Here is a 15,378-nt window from a genome sequence, read left to right as displayed (position 1 = left end):
TAATTGGACTAAAAAATATCTTTATCTGCTAAACTATTCACTTTTTGATAATTTAATACTTTTATGCACAGAATAACGAGATGAATGTAAAGAAAACACATAGTTGCTTTTCAAAAAAATTATGTAATTTGCATAGTTGCAAATTTTTTTGAAAACAACTGTTTTCTTTACATCAATTGATTCATAAAGTAATAAAAGTATTAAGGTACAGACTAAAAAATAAATAATAAGATAAAGATATTAAGTAAAAACGGACCGATGAGATTAAACACACATAAGTGAAAAATACCATATTCGGTCGAGGCGGTTCTGCCTAATAATTTCTTGTAAATTTATACAATTTTCAATTTAAGTTAACTGTGCGCCGATAAATTTGTCGATCTTGAAACACAGTCCTGAATCAAAGCCGGAGCAGCAACATCACAGTAGATAAAAATACCTTTCAATCCAATTAGATTCAAAATAGCAACTTTCAAATGGTGCCGCAGACAAATCTGGTCGTTTTTTATGATTTTGCCTAAGGAAACTTTGATCAGCATTTCATAATCTATAAAATATCACAGTTCCAGCCAATTCGACCGAAGCCACTTTTTCTGTGCGGGGTCGTTTTTAGATACTTCAGCAAAATTATTCTATGTTCCAATCTTGAGTTTCGGACTTTGCGAGCGAAACGCTCGAAAAAGAGCCGCGATTTTTTCCCTCTTATCAAAGACGACGATCGTACTTCTCGTAGCGAGATTCTCGATTCGCAAGAGTAAACAGAGGCCTCGAAGCCTCCGCGTGAAATTAGAACCATCAGAATTGACGTTGCCTCGCGGCCTTCTTCGAAAATCACGAATGAAAGATTCCTCTCGCAAGATTCTCGAGACGGAAGGGAGATCCTGAGACTTTTGAGGCTTCGCCGAGTCCAGTCGCCGAAGTCGAAATCGCCTCGCAATTCTTCCGCCGAGTCGATATCAAATCAAAAGCGAAAGCTTTCTCTCGCGGGATCCTCGGGGTCAGGATCGCGCGGACGCGATTACGGGACCTCGAGACCCTCGCCTCGGGATTCGAAGATTGGCAATTGAATTGGTGTAAAAATCGGTCGAGACACTGCTCTCACGGGAACCTCGGGTCGAGGATGAGCTCGTGACGGTGCCTTTAGACGAGGACTTCCAGACTCTCGCGCGAACGTGCCTTTTGCTGTCCGCACTTGCCGTTGGCCTGCACTATCATTGCTACCGATTGGCAGGCGGGCTCGGACGCCACCGGCCGCATCGCCGGCATCGCGAGCCTCAGTTTGTACCAGAACTTGCGGCCACCACTGCCGAAGGTGGTACCATTGCCGCCACTGCCACCGCCGCCGCCGTCCTGCCAAGACAGGATCGTTAGCCGATCGAAAGAGGTATTATCGGCGTCGCGACGATCCCGCCGCGATCGCTTCGCGATTGTCGCTGTTGTACTCGGCAGTCTCTTCAACGTGACGACGATCACCCGGGTTGGAAGCGACGACAGCTGCTTCAACACCGCGCCGACGCTCGCGTCCGTCCAGATGTTGTCCAAGGAAGCGGGGCTGAGCACAACGACGATTCGTCGAGCCGTGTTGGCGTGAGGACTGATTTCCAGGCTCCCTGCGAAACGTCAGAAGGTATTAGAATTTACGGCCAAAGAAATTTTAATAAATACTAACAAATACAATTTAAATGAATTTAGTTTTAACTTAGATAAATATGAAAGATTCAGCTTCAGTAATATTGGCCTTGTTATACATTGCCATAGAAATTCACCCGCATAAAGTCTATCAAATGATGACGTAAAAAATTAGGACATTATATAAAACAGCAATTTTGCTATTCTTTTGTGCAGTATATTTTAAGGTATTATATATACCTATAAACACCAATTGCAAAAGATTTCTAAATTATTTTTAACTTTATATGCTAAAATGTATTCCGTAGAATGTAGAACATTAATAGTATAATCAACAAATTTCAAGAATTCGCTCAGAGAACACAGATATTGATTTATGGCGTTTACTATACCTATAAGTGTATGTTGCCAGCCTATCTCCATAGATAACGGTAGACTGGCAAAAGCTTTACAAATAATTTTTAATTTTATATGCCAAAAGCAAATTTTTGGAATTTATCGATTACACTATCAATGTTCTATAAAATAAAGACGAAATATTTTGGCATGTAAAATTAAAAATAATTTATAAAGCTTTTGTAATTAGTGTTAGTATTTCTAAGTATCCTAAAATATATAAAAGAATAATATAATTACTTTTTAATGTTCAACATTATAAAACGTAATATAATTACGTTTTATAATGTTCCAATTTTTTACATACAATAAAATTTACACTAATGTACGAACTTTCATGAGCGGTGCATTATGTTGTGATTAATGTTATCATTCTGAATAACCAAAAACTCTGATTCATCACTCGTTGATATAAAAAAAGTCACTAACAGGTGCAATAAATCATACGAAATGTGTTACAAATTAAACTTTACTTACAATTAACATGAATATTATATTTACATATTATTTATATATTTGCATATTTAAATGTTTGGACGAGGAGAGACTTTACCTTTCCTCCCACATCCTATAGTGAGAGAAAAATTTGGTATTTTTAACTATAATTACATATTACTATAATTATGATTTATTACTACTACAATATCACTAATATCAGTAAAAATAAATATACGTCTTATCAACAAATAGTTGACAATCAAAAACAAATGGTTGTTCCAAAAAATAACTATAAATTATAACAACCATTTTTATGCTAATAACTATAAATATAGTCATTTTCGGTTGCCAACTTTATATACATATATATGTATACTTGTTGATAGAACTATACATATAGTTACTATTTCTAATGTTGTAGCAGTAATCATCATAATTATAATAACATGTACTTTATATAGTCACAATTATTACAAATACTTTTCTCTCGGTATAAACAATTTATAAATTAACCTAATCCAAATGTGATTTTAGTTCCAAATTAGATTTGTATTAGATTAGGTTTTCTAGGAATGTAGGGGAAATTAAGGCAAACCAAGCAAATAAATTCTTATGAAAATAAGGAAAGTGATAAAAAACCAAATATTTTATCATTGTAAAGGATATAATTTATGAAAAATCAAAAAACTTTTTAAATTCTATCTTTTATATAAGAAATATAATATTAATCTGAAAAATAGAAACGATCGGTAATAATCGCATGATACTTCTATAATAAGAACTCTAGAGAAATCGTGTTGAAAGATTCAAACTGGGATTTAAGAACAAGAATTTTAATTCGCGACTTTCAGAAAATTCTAGTCTTGCGTTTTTACACAATTAAGTCTTTCTCAAGAACTGAAGAAGAATTGCGTCGCATTGGAAGATTTAAACTAAGATTTAAGAATAAAAATTTTAATTCACGCGAGCTTCAGAAGAGGTCAAAAGACCAAATTAGTATTAAGATAATCTTGATTTTCTAGACTCTAATTCTATATTTTTAATCTTGTGTCCTTATATAATTAAATCCTCTTTAAGAAATGAAAAGGGATCGCGTCGCATTAAAAGATTCAAACTATTTAAGAACAAACATTTTAATTTGCTAGCTTCAGAAGAATGCAAAGAAGAAAATTTAATTTTCAATCTTTTAAAAAGTCCTTTAATAAGTAAGAAAACCGTCTCAGATCCTTTAGAATCGCTTTTCTTTGTCTGGACAACTCAATTATAGTTTCTCCAAGTTAAGAGATTGCCTGATGATTTTTTAATAATGATGAGACGTTTGAGAATCACGCGTTATCGTACTGTTACTATCGAAAGCGCGCGGATAAATCTCAATTTTCGCTAGAAACGTCGGTGTCGCGGTATTTTTTTATCCCCCATGGAACGTTCGCGGTGTCCGATTACAGAGTCAACTCGGGCGGGGCGTCGCGCTGAATTTTGCACGTATACACTCTTTCCCAGAGGTATTCTGGAGTCTGGAAATATTGTTCGCCGGCAGAGCGGACGGCTGGATTTCACGGACGATAAAGTGAAAGCAAACCAGCGCGGTGGCATGGCGCGAGCAATAAAAAGCCGGGGGTTCCCTCTGCCATCCGGGATAATGTATGAGTTACCGCGCGCCACCGTGTATATCCGGCCTTGATGCACAGGCGAGTGTGAGCTTAGCAAAAACTGATCGACCGAATAGATGCCGGCGTTACGGCCCGTTGTTTCCAGGGAAACTTCGTTAACTCTGAATGAAACGGAGCCGAGGTGTGTGCGTTGTGTGTACGCACGAGTTTGTATCTATTGTATGTGTGCGAATGCGCAGGGTTCAATTAAAATCGGTCAGAAACTTGAGAAAATGGATGATCTCTGATAGACAGCTGTCGAGAAGATGAAATTTTGCTCTTACTTCGAACCTTAGTTTTAGGATGTATGTATAAGACTCTAAAGATTTATAATTAGGACGTATGTAGACTCTAGAGATTTATGGTAGATTCTATATATCCCGAGTCGAAATTTTGCTCCTACTTTGAATCTTAGTTTTAAGACGTATGTAGATTCTAAAGATTTATAATTAGGACGTATGTAGGCTCTAGAGATTTATAATAGGTTTTAATCTAATAAATTGAACTCCTATATTGAGCCTGTAAATGGCTGTTATCGGAAAATTTCCTACTTTTAGGTTCAAAAGAAATTTTCTAAATAGAAGCTGTTGATTAAGTAATATTAAAAGAGGTCCTATTTGATTGTTCAAGTATCAAAACAGGTTTATAAGGTTTAACAATAAAAAAGGTTGAGCATATGCCACACGCTAGATCTTGTTAGTGAAATATCATCAATATATTCGCATATAGAATTAAAAGAATTAACAATAAGCTTTTTTATTGTTTATTTATTAGCCACGTATTGGAGGACAATTTTTTTATAAGGTTTAATTGAGGTTGAAAGAGATTCGATGTAGGACTAAAATTTCGACTCGGGTTGAATCTTAGTTTTAGGACGTATGTAGACTCTAAAGATGTATAATTAGGACGTATGTAGACTTTAGAGATTTATCATAGGTTCTAATCTAATGAATATTGAGCTCCTACATTGAACCTGTAAATGGCAGTTATTGGAAAATTTCCTATTTTTAGGTTCAAAAAAAGTTTTCTACATAGGAGCTGTAGATTAAGTACTTAAAAAAGGTGCTATTTGATTATTTAAGTATCAAAACAGGTTTATAAGGTTTAATTGAGGTTGAAAGAGATTCAAAGTAGAACTAAAATTTCGACTCGGACTATTCGATTTTTGGAAAATGCGTTTCATCCAATTGTAAGTCCATTTAAAGAGAGATTCTTGAGAAAGGGTAGTATGATTCGGTCTTTGCGCGACGTACAAGCAATTTTTTTACACGGGAATGAACGTGTCGCATTAAAAGATTCAAGCTAAAATTTAAGAACACAAATTTTATTTCGCGAGCTTTAAGAAAATTCAGAAAAGAAAATTTCAATTTTCAGAGCTTTTTAAAAATTTTTTTAGAAAGATAAAAAAGTCGTTTCAAATCCTTTAGAATTTTGTTGAAGTATCTACATTCAGAGAAAAAGACATAGTAATGGCGAGTAATAGAAGTAATAGGGATATTCGAATCGATTTGCAAATTATGGTTTTCGTGACGCCGCGGAACAAGTTAACGTAAACTGACAATAATCCCCATTGCGGCGGGAATTCGCAAAGGGAGTTACTCGATCGTGAATGGGATCTCAATCGGGTATAGTTGCGTACGCGTTCCGAGTTTCATCAAAATTCTAATTTCCGAGGTCAACGAAGATCCTGTAGCAAGTGTTGAGATTAATCGAACCGCGGATGGAGGGTCCAGGACTTCGAAGGTTGATTGGCTCATCATCGTCACTCGTGGACAGCGTGGAGGCAAAACTTACCGAGGTCTGTCTCTCTTTGGGACGCGTATCAGGAGAAAATCACGAGTCCCCTGCGGATATGCGAAATCCCGGTCGCTTTGATAGCGGAACTTTGTTCATTGACTATCAAATGTCGGGCCGCCGCTTTACCGAAGTTCACGTGTTAAACCCCGGGATACCTCTTTCACTACCCCGAAGCAACTCGGCGGCGGCCATCATGCGCAGGCCGGACGTAAATTCATAAGCCATGTAATCGGGATATCGTAATTAGCAGAGTACACACAGTGCCAGGTGTGTGTACAATATACAAGATCGAGGATGCGGAACCAGCGTTTGACCCGCGTATGTTATACGTTACCTGATCGCACACCTCATTGGAGAACGATAGAACGCACTCCATGCTCTCCGTGCAATCGGCTTAAAGCAGTAAGGTAACGAGCGTGTCGGCTAATCGGACGATTGTAATCAGCCTGCTAATGTTGTCTGAGAGCGAAGTGCGCAATCTGGGAGAGCTACGAGCTGGTTGAATCGTTCGCAGCATATTCGATGCGTATACAGAATGCATATACTCTGTGTAGAACGATTGACTTAGGATGAAGCAACGAGTTAAGTAATTAGGAAAAATTACCGGCTATATAATAATTTCTTACTTAATATCTTAGATGCCTTGAGAAGACTTTTCTTTCGCTTTACGGTGATATTCTGTAATTCCAGATTTTCTCAACGGTTTAAATTGCGATCATACATCGAAATGTAAGTTTTTAATCAAATATCTTTTCTAATTTAAAATATAATATATTCTTGCTGCTTTGTAAGTGAATTTAACAACTAAATCCAGAGATACAGTGATCCATTTTAATCAACCCACTAGAATATCTCAAGATTCTTAAGTTTAAGATAAAAATGTTTCTAACAAAAGTTATTAGAAGCGAAAAATGGTGAACTGGTTGATCTTAATATGTTCTTATAAAATTAAATCAAGGTCACTTAAAATTTCTTAAATATAAACCTCCATTTTTATTGCATATTCTTGTGGCTGATGTCGAGATGTTTTTGGAACATTGGTTATAAATCCTTTTCCGATAAGAATTTTTTGAATTATGAGTCCTCAAAGTTTAAATACAGCCGGCATTAGCGACCCTGTATCTCTAGATTGATAATTAGTTGTTTTATTCATCATCAGATTTAATTCGGTTGTTAAATTATATCGATAATAAGAGTCTTAAGATTCTTGCCAACTCATTGCATCTTGGATTGTGATGTCAGAAGCGAGAAAATACAAAAGGAAATTTTTGCAAATTATATTAAAATGTAAATACTTTTAATAAAATAATATTTGCCATCGATATAGAATAGATTTATAAGATATACCGAAAACTCTCCTTGCGTTCCGGTAATCAATCTCAATAAATACCTAGTATAGGTATTTGGAATCGAATTGTGTCTAACCAAATAACAAGCTATATGATAGTTGTTGAACTGAAATAAATATGATTTTATTTTATTCTGAAATAAAAAAAGAGGTATATTTTACAAGTGTATTCGATCAAGTGCACGTATTGTTTTATTAAAAAATATTTCTACTCCATTGTATTTTACAAGAATTTTCATTATACAAGGTGTATGATAAACCTCCCTTGTATCTTAAAGTGATGAGAAGTAAAAACAAACACACAATCATATTTTTAACTTGTTTATTGTAAAAAAAATTTTTAGAAAAAATTACCAGACACATCATATGTTATCATATCAGTATTTTTAGTGGCATGATGAATATCGAGCCAGTATTTCATTTTACGCCAAGAGCTGCAGCTTGTCGTTAGTTGTGGCGACCAAAATTCGGTAGCATAAGGCATTCATGTTTAGTACCTTGGTGGAAAATTGTGTCCATAATATGTTCCCAAAAGAAGAAATCCAAGGGATTCTTAATATTAATATTAAAATTTAATATTAAAATCCCGGAGATTCTTCATGTAAATCCTGTATGTTTTTTCGCTTCTGACGTCATCAATCTACATGTTCGTGATGAGTAGTCAAGAGCCTTAAGAGGGGAGAGGTTTGTATGATCAACTTAAAGGTGAAAATCGCGAATTTATTTCAGATAAAGAAATAAATAGACAATTCTCCGTTTAGTTATTTTCGACTAGAATTTGAGAGATGTGTAAAGTTTATTTGTAATATAAAATTTATTAAAAATATACGTGCTGTCTGTGTCTTTGAAAACCATTTTTTCGTCTAATTTTTTTCAGAATACTGCTCTACAGATCAAACATAAAATAAATATTAGGAAAATATTATTACAAAATGATACCATCACTATAAAATTCTAATTTTTGCGTATAAAAATTGATGCTATTTATGTTCTTACATTTTGTAAATATTATCTAATTAAATCTTCATCTTAGATAATTATGTAGATAATTTAGAGAAAAGATAATACTTTTTAATCTAAGATACAAATGAAGATAATACATAATCTAGTAAAGCCATTTCATCTAGATAATTGTAATTATTTAGATAATTTCATCTAGATACCAGCAACCACTGCTTAAAGGTCACCAAGAGATTCATCAATGAAATTTATTCATGAATTTCTTGATAACTTTTTATTTTTAGGTATATTATGGAAACGGGCCGTAGTGATCTGCGTTACACTTCTTTCTGTGCACGGAATCTCCCGATAGGACCTACGTCTATCCCTCACCAACTTTGCGACTCGAAAATATATATCGTAGTCGTACACATGGGATCTTCGCGCGCCTAATTCGATATTGCGACTGCCGCCGCGGAGACAAACGAGACACTGCACGGCCGAGAGTGCGGCGAACTTTCTAATTCAATTTGCCAAGTTGCCGTGATTCCCACGATTCACCATAAGGTTCCCATCACTTTCGATCATACTGCAAGGACCACCCTCTCCTTTTCGCGCATCCTCGTGTACGAGGATAACGATCCCGTGACCGCGGCGGGCGATTCTTCCGTGATCAGGCTGCCGGGTTGCAAATCTTCTTTATGCTGAAATAAATTGCCCCAACAAATGCCCGTGCACTACCACGTGGTAGCAAAATCGTCGAGCCATCGCGTGAGAAGCAAAAAAAAAAGAGAGACGAAGGGAAGTAGAGAAAGAGAAATTGCTCTACATTGTTATCCACGTGGTTTCGATACTACAATTGGACTAGCAGTAGTGGCAGAACAAAAGGAGAGAGAACGACCTGCATTTTGCTAGCTTTCCTGTTCCAACGCGAAATCCAATTGCGTGCCTTTGCGGTTTAAGGATCTACGCACGCGTAATTGGGTATTTTCACGTAATTCTAGAAATTTCGAGAAATAAACTCGAGATTTCGCGAAAGAATATTGCGACTTCTTTCGAAGCTCTTGAAAGCTGATATTAAAATAATAAAAGAGAGAAATGCCTTTAAATTAAAAAAAAGTATTAAAACAATCAATATCGGTTTTATACTCTCAAAATTTTCATATCAAAAGATTTTGACAGTTGACATTTCCGATGTAGTAACTAACATTCTGCGATTCTAAATTTTGAATTTAAATTAAATTCCTTTCACATTGTTTGCATCTCGAAATTCGATAATGTTTCATAATCTATTATATTTTAATTCAATTTCATTTTAGTGGGGCATATTTGCCAAATTAAATTTGTAAAGAAATTTTCCAATAATTGAGAAAAATATTTTAACTGTACTTTAAATATACAATCGCGTTTGTAAAAATGCACAATTATTCCTAAACTATATATAATATAAAAGTATTACAACATGAAGTATTATACACAGGGCTAAATTAAAAAGTTTTAAATCAAACAGTTTTTGGGATGCATGCACGTGAATTGATTTTTTGGAAATATTCGTTGAGCATTTGAAAATAATCGCACTTGTCTTGATTTGATTCTTCAATATGCTGTCAGTTATATTCATTATATTCTTGAAAGAAAATAAATTTTTAAATGTTTACATTTCAAATTGGATTTATCTAATATTTGACAAATATAATTTTGAAATATTCTGAGAAAATTGTTGTTATAGTTAAATCATGTGAATGTAATTATTGTAAAATTATCAGTTTATAATGCCATTTGTGCAATGTTTTCACTATTTGCCTATCGGGGCTATAAATAATGACAATTGCAACTCCACGATGCTTTTAAATTAAAAAAAAATTATATTAAAATAATTATTGCACTTTACGATTCAATAATATTATATAATCTAGTTTAATTCGATTTCATATAAACAACGATGATTTCCTTTTCGCATAATATCCCTCTTCTCACGATACATCATGTTCGATTTTTGGCTTAATTTGCATATCCACATTTTTAATTAAATCGCCCACAAAATGTGCGCCTCTCGAACTCCGCTTCATCTCTCGATGAAACCGCGATCGATAATACCCTTGGCTGTATTATCCTGGAAGGCTAATCCGATTTCCGCCTCGTGATCCAAGCGAGAAGGGCTGCTTTTATTTAGCTCTAATTCATAAGCTGCGCATCCACCGTAAAGTTACTTTTCGAACCGCAATTCGTGGTCTACATTCGCCGTCGTTGAATATATATCCACCCCCTCAGCCTGTCGTATATATCTGCATCCCTCGCTCACGCTTATATTCCCATGTAGGCTGCATCGCCGCGGGATGCGCCGCAAAGTAAACCCCGTAGAGAGCCCCCATCGCACGACGTTTCTGTTTTTCTTCTTCTGCCTTTTTTCTCCCTTTCCTTTCTCTCTGTCTTTTCGTTCTTTGTTTTTAAAAGAGTCCTCATTCCTTATGTAACACGATAAGGATCTTTTTCGTGTCGTTGCTACTGAATTGTACATACTCGGTGTCGCGAACGAAACGCATCCGACACTCCATTCTCTCGAAATTTTAGTCCTACTGTGAATCTCTTTCAACCTCAATTAAACCTTATAAACCTGTTTTGATACTTGAACAATCACGTAGGACCTCTTTTAATATTATTTGATCCACAGCTTCTATTTAGAAAACTTTTTTTGAGCCTAAAAATAGGAAACTTTTCGATAACTGCCATTTACAGGTTCAACGTAGGAGCTTAATTTATTAGATTAGAACCTATTTTAAATATCTAGAGTCTACATACGTCCTAATTATAAATCTTTAATCTGCATACGTCCTAAAACTAAGGCTCAAAGTAGAAGCAAAATTTCGATAAGGATTTCTTCCTTAAGGAAGAAATCCAGAAAAAGCTACAGATAGAAGAAGAAATTTCTTCTTCTATCTCTAGCTTTTTCTCTTCTTGCCACGTTTGCGGAGAAAATTCGAAAGAGATTCGGAACTTTGCGCGAACGATGTTTTACTGCGGTTCTAGAAGTGACTTCTTCGAAAGATATAAAATAATTTAAAGAAACACTGAAAGAACGATTGTACCGAAGTATCTAAAAATTTAGCTATATACAGATCTAAAAATAAATTTGTTAGATCATCAAAATATTGATTAGGTATCTAAAAAATTAGCTAGATACAGATCTGAAAATAAATTTGTTGGATCATGAAAATAATTACGGAGAAATCTCAAGCATGATGAGCAATACTGCAAAAACTTTCGACCTTAAACTATAAGTTTGAGTGTCCTGGATAATTATGTTGATGGTCCAACAAAATTATTTGCAAATTTGTATTTTCTAACTTTTGTTATTTTAATTTTTAAATGAATTGAGCCTTTTGTTATTCAGTTGATTTTTAGATACTCCAGAAAAACCATCCTTTCCGTGAAATTTTTTTCTAATATCCTTGAAAATGCCACGAATATAGTTGAGGAAAAAATTGAGGAATAACTCGAGGGATTAAGGGGGAAAGGAGGTGCCTTCCAAAGTGGCACTCTCGTATTCCGCGGGTACACCGTAGCTGTCGCTGTGACTACGTAATTATCCAGCGAGAGACAGGGGTCGTCGTCGCCGCTAATTAACGCTAGTAGTGGCCGTGAGTACTTACAATTGTGATTCAGCTGAGACAACTCCAGCGCCGCGCACTTGTACCGATGTCTAGACTCCAGCGTGGGTATCACGATACCGATCACCAGGCTCGAGTCCTTCTCGTGGTAGCACACCAGGGCGTCGCATTCCTTCCCATCTGCAATGCATAGTCATGTGGTTTCGTGATTACTCGTGCTTCTTCGCTCTGTCAACTGGACCAAGCTGAACCAAACGGACCAACCAAACGAGAAGCAAACAGGGTTGTAACAGTTAATTCAGCTTTTGGACAGACGGAAGAATGGTTTGCAGTATCTCTCAGTTTACCTTGTCTTTAGTTCTTCTACATAATTTTTATAGGATCTTAAAGGAAGGAGACAGAAGGTTGTATGATTAAACTGAAAGTAAAATCTGCGAATTCATTTCAGGAAATGGACATATTTTTTCGTTTTAAATATTATTTACTACTATATTAGTAGAAATATAGATATATGAGACACAATATTTTTAGAATGTTATATAAATATTAAAAAGAGTAAATAATATTCATAATATAACATTCTGGGAATACTTTGTGTTTATAGGACAGATTTGAAAATTTGTTATAGCTACCAAATATTGAGTGAAGTAGTTCCAACTAAATGTTGAGGTAATATAACTAAATATAACTTTACCTTTACAAATATTTAGTATCACCAAACGTGGGTGCTTTCCAGCGAGAGACACAGAGGACACAGTGTAACACAGTGAATCGTTACATCCTCGTTGTTTGCTAATGTTAAACAAAGATGACATGATCACCGTGTCACGCTGGGTCGCTTGTTGAAAAGCACCAGGAAAGCAACAGTAATATTTAATTACCTTATATTGAGTCATGAGATAATATTTATGTTACCTTAACGTTTAGTTGAAACTATTTCACTTAATATTTGGTAGCTGTAACTAGACTTCTCTTTCAGTGCAGTTTCATAAGAAGATAGTTTATATAAGAATTCCCTACTGTTTGAGTTCTTTCATAGGTTTGAGGGTTGAGTTAACAAACCTCTCGGAAAACACAAGATATGTGCGACAAATATTGAAATCTCTAGATCGATGTCTGATCCTCGATCGATCATCGAATCTTCCAAATCCGATGGGACAATTTCAGAAAGACAGATCCACCGATGGGTTTTAGCGCAGATCGGACAAACTTCGGGGCAGATTAAATAGCTTTTCGATAAGGGTCGCGAGCTGAACTTCCCGAGGGGGGGTGATTTGCGTCTCTTATGAATATAAAACAGAAATTTGGCGCACCTCCGCGAGCCATGCGATCTGAGAACGAGTTTAAGTAGAACAGGATGATGAGGCGGGAGATAGGGGGGTTGAAGGAGGGCGTAATAATTCGCGCATTATCGCTTCCGTTTACTCGAAATTTATTCCCGCGTAGTCTGGAGCAGCGCGTAACCGTTCACTCGAGAAATAGATTAAATCGTTATCGTCCGTGCGCCATTATGCGCGCAAAATGTCCCATAGAGGTAAATAATGTGTGCCATAATGGCGATGTCGCTTATATGATGGCCGCGAGGGGGGAGCGACGGCGGTTAAGGAAATCGGTTACGACGTCGCCCTTTAGTTTTACCGTAATTCGGACGTTTATATATTTATCGGATCGCACGTTCGCGGAATATAGAGGTCTTGAAGGAAAATAGCGGACGGGTAAAAGCCACGACACGACAATTGTAAGACCGAGATCGTTTAAATAATTGCTAAATGTCGCACTAATAAAATTTGGCCAAGTTAAGGAAAATGGACGTAACGTTAATTTTCGTATTTAATGATGGAAGAATTTGCATGTTTAAGAAATTAGCGGGACTTTTTGATATCCAACAATAATGCGTATTTCATCGCGATATAATCGAGTTTTTCGAGTAATTCAGAGGTGCAGCTTGAAAATCTAAATTTAAAACGTAACAAATATTTAACAGATAAATTTCGCCCTCAAATATTCATCCCGCAAACGGATCAATACAGTTTTTTTCGTCACCGTAAATAATTCGATACGGATATTCATATTGATTATGGTGTATTTTTTTACAAATTATTTTCAAGGCCACTTTCAGTTTCTTTCCCTCATATGGAATTCTATCGCCTCTTTCTTACTTATTTTTTTAATACACAGTAAAAAAGAAAATGTTAATTTTAACACTTTTTACATGTTCCCAGGAGATCCACTCTAAATTTTAAGTTAAAGTAACTCATTCGTCTTGTGTTATTTATTAACGAACTAATAATGTTAAATAATTGATACAATACTTTAAATTTATATTTGTTATTTTGACTTTAAGGATAATTTAAAACTAACATATAAAATAAGTAGAATACATAGAAGAGTAGTTGCAGTAACTCGTAAGAAAATATTAATAAAACATTTTTGTTCGTATATAATGTAAATGAAAAAATTCTTAGATGTTAAATTGACTTTGAGATATATAAATTAATTGAAACAATTGTGTTAAAAATATTCAAAATAATATTCCATTTTTAATTGACATACGCAATTGTTAAGTTAGAAAGGTGACATGAATCTAACACATCAAAATGTTACAAATATAATAATATATCAGTTGTATTTTTATTTTACATTGAAGTAATAATCAAAATATGGTAAAACAAGAAAAATTCTACGCACGATTTTTTGTTTAGTATTATACTGTGTATAATACTAAAATGAATCTATTCGAGACAATTTATCACAAAGGAGACATTTATAATTATTATTTTACTGGTTGTTTTTCTGAATTAAATTATTCAAGACATTTGTAAAAATCGACAATTAAATAAGTTTTATAGAAACATACACAGAAAAATATTGCTAAAGTATCTAAAAATTTCCCTGGATACAAATCTGAAAATAACTTATTGGATTATCAAAATAATTATGTAGAAAATTCAAGCATAATGAGCAAAAAATTTTGACATTCTAACCAACTTGAGTGTCCTACATAATTATTTTGATAGTCCAATAAAATTATTTTCAGATCAGCATCCAGCTAAAGTTTTAGATACTTTAGCAAAACCGTTCTTTTTATGTATATCTAACATTTCCGTTTTACACGGAGAAAAATGTACAGTATTATACACTAGAATTCTAGTAAACTTTATGGAATTATCAAGTTCATATATAGGGATACGTGCCTACTTATGTAAAATTTTCTTTACATTTCTGGTAAATGAGATTGTCGTATGATAATCATTTTTACTTTATCGACAAACATTTTTTCTTTAGCATTGACAAAATTTACTTTACTGCATAGTAAAATCTATATATGTATAAAAGTTCTGAGAGTTGTTTGTGGTTGTCAATCTCGAAAATAGTACGATTTACTTTATTGTAAGTATAATTTACTTTACTGAAAGTATAATTTATCTTATTATAAAATAATATAGTCACTTGAAATGATGTACTATAATCATAACGTACTTCTTATCTTAAATCTCCGGTATTTTTACTTTCAGGCAAATAAAATTTATCAGAAATTCGGTAAAAATAGCCAGAATATTTTTACTAGTCTTGT

General features: G+C 34.6%; 1 protein-coding gene across 1 annotated transcript in view; it reads right to left on the bottom strand.

The window, feature by feature from the left end:
* Positions 1-259: 259 nt before the first annotated feature.
* The window catches only part of LOC108764655 (interleukin-1 receptor accessory protein-like 1), a 275,654-nt gene continuing 260,535 nt past the window's right edge, over positions 260-15,378 (bottom strand). Inside the window, exons 6-7 of the mRNA XM_018512995.1 lie at positions 11,847-11,984; positions 260-1,610 (exon numbers count right to left, since the gene is read on the bottom strand). Coding sequence (XP_018368497.1) covers positions 1,141-1,610; positions 11,847-11,984 — 608 coding nt within the window. The 3' untranslated portion in view covers positions 260-1,140. The remainder of the gene's footprint in view (positions 1,611-11,846; positions 11,985-15,378) is intronic.

Source organism: Trachymyrmex cornetzi, unplaced genomic scaffold (assembly GCF_001594075.2).
Source record: "Trachymyrmex cornetzi isolate Tcor2-1 unplaced genomic scaffold, Tcor1.1 scaffold441, whole genome shotgun sequence".
Lineage (NCBI taxonomy): Eukaryota > Metazoa > Arthropoda > Insecta > Hymenoptera > Formicidae > Trachymyrmex > Trachymyrmex cornetzi.
Note: the sequence above shows the minus strand (reverse complement) of the source record. Positions and strands in the feature narration are given on the sequence as shown.